Below are 1,755 nucleotides of genomic sequence, written 5' to 3' on the forward strand. Positions count from 1 at the left end.
CCAATCAAAACCACCAAGAGAACAGATGCCAAATAGTTGAAGGGAAAGGTTAAGTTGTCTGCAATTCAATTTATTCATTGTCATATACATTTGCAGGGCTTTAGTATTATAGACCAGATACCTTTAAGTACTTCCATAGTTTCTGCGCATTTATCGATTAAAAATCCCAACTGCTTTAGGAACAAATCATTTGCATACATCAGGAAAACATGATCGGGACGACAGAAACCTAAATTCAGTTCACTCGATTGCCTAGATAAATTCAAAAATAAATAAATATTCACAATTAATTGAGCGTGAACGCAAGTCGTCAACACTAACTTTATATATTCCTTCTTCGCTTGTTTCTCTCTTTGTTCGCTGGAAGTAAAAAAGTTTACAATCGATCTGTACCAACTGGGCTCCGACGGTTCCTGTTGCTCATGACGTGCAAGCATTTCCAATAAACGTTCAGCTTCCAGTTTCTACAGATTTATGTAAGTTTTGATATTTAAAGTAAAGTTTGACTGCTTACTACTACATACACGATTACACTCCAAATATGTATGGAAATATCCAAAACAAATTACAGCACCAATAATCATGGAAATAATGCCGATATTATATTTTCGATGACAGTACCATCCAATCATTACCAAACCAGCTGCTCCCAGTAGAAATTGAACCTGTAAACCAGCGTACATACAATTACATATACATTTGTACATATAGTATTGGCCATATCTATAGCACTCCATTCCAAAGTGATATTGTTTGCCACATATGCTGAATTATTAATTTTTAAGAATATTCAATTAAAATACATTTCATTCTCTAACAAAACCAATATAAACTCAAGTTTTAAACTTTGTAAAATACTACAACAAAAGGACGTAACCGCAGCATTTACCAGTGTAGAAAAAAAAGCTAAAGAGGTTTGTCTAGCGGTGAACGAGGGCAAGACAAAGTACCTCCTGGAAACATATAAAAAGTCAACGCGTTTCGGGACACACGCCACTGTTGGCAGCTATAACTTTGAAGTAGTGAAGGACTTTGTCTACCTAGGTCCAGCATAAACACCACCAACAACGTCAGCCTGGAAATCAAGCGAAGAATAACTCTTGCCTACTGGTATTACTTTGGGCTCGGTAGGCAATTGAAAAGCAGAGCCCTCTCGACGAACAAAACTTACGCTCTACAAATCTCTCATCATGCCAGTCCTTTTATATGGCGCAGAAATTTAGACGATATCGAAAAAAGATAAGAAGGCTTTGGGGGCTTTCGAGAGAACTATTCTACGCAAGATCTACAGCCCGGTTTTTGTGGATGACGGCGCAAATTCGCGCAGGAGGGAAGCAATTGGAGAAGTTTTTTGGTCTCGGCCCAAACCGACAAACGGTTGTAGTGACAAATAAGAAGAAGAGACTACAAAAAATTCAACAAATTTTCACCTAAGTTTCAAACTTTTTTCTCAGAATTATTAGAATTTTTTGATTTGGTATGTAGTTTTATAGCCCGTGCAATTTTAGTCTGATAATGAGCAAGTTTAAAGTGGCTAAAAATCACCGTTGATTTTTTTAGAATTTCTTGTCGCATTTGCTTCAATATAACGAATATGGAAGAAACCAGAAACACCTTCGGCGAAAACTTTCTAAAAAATCAACGGTAATTTTTAGCCACTTAAAACCTACACACTATTGGACTAAAATTCTCAAAATAATTCTAACTTTTCTGAGAAAAAAGTTTGAACATTGGGTGAAAATTTGTTGTATTTTT

General features: G+C 36.0%; 1 protein-coding gene across 4 annotated transcripts in view; it reads right to left on the minus strand.

The window, feature by feature from the left end:
* Positions 1-1,755, minus strand: part of LOC118736943 — a 38,836-nt gene that overhangs the window by 34,280 nt on the left and 2,801 nt on the right. For 3 of the 4 annotated variants that reach the window (XM_036467108.1, XM_036467106.1, XM_036467109.1), the window contains 4 exons: positions 525-665; positions 322-464; positions 122-252; positions 15-58 (listed from right to left, as the gene is read on the minus strand). In XM_036467108.1, coding sequence (XP_036323001.1) covers positions 15-58; positions 122-252; positions 322-464; positions 525-665 — 459 coding nt within the window. The remainder of the gene's footprint in view (positions 1-14; positions 59-121; positions 253-321; positions 465-524; positions 666-1,755) is intronic. The other variant, XM_036467107.1, reaches the window with a different exon arrangement.

The sequence above is a fragment of the Rhagoletis pomonella genome, unplaced genomic scaffold, assembly GCF_013731165.1.
Source record: "Rhagoletis pomonella isolate Grant_MI unplaced genomic scaffold, Rhpom_1.0 Rhpom_scaffold_00004, whole genome shotgun sequence".
Taxonomy (NCBI): Eukaryota; Metazoa; Arthropoda; class Insecta; order Diptera; family Tephritidae; genus Rhagoletis; species Rhagoletis pomonella.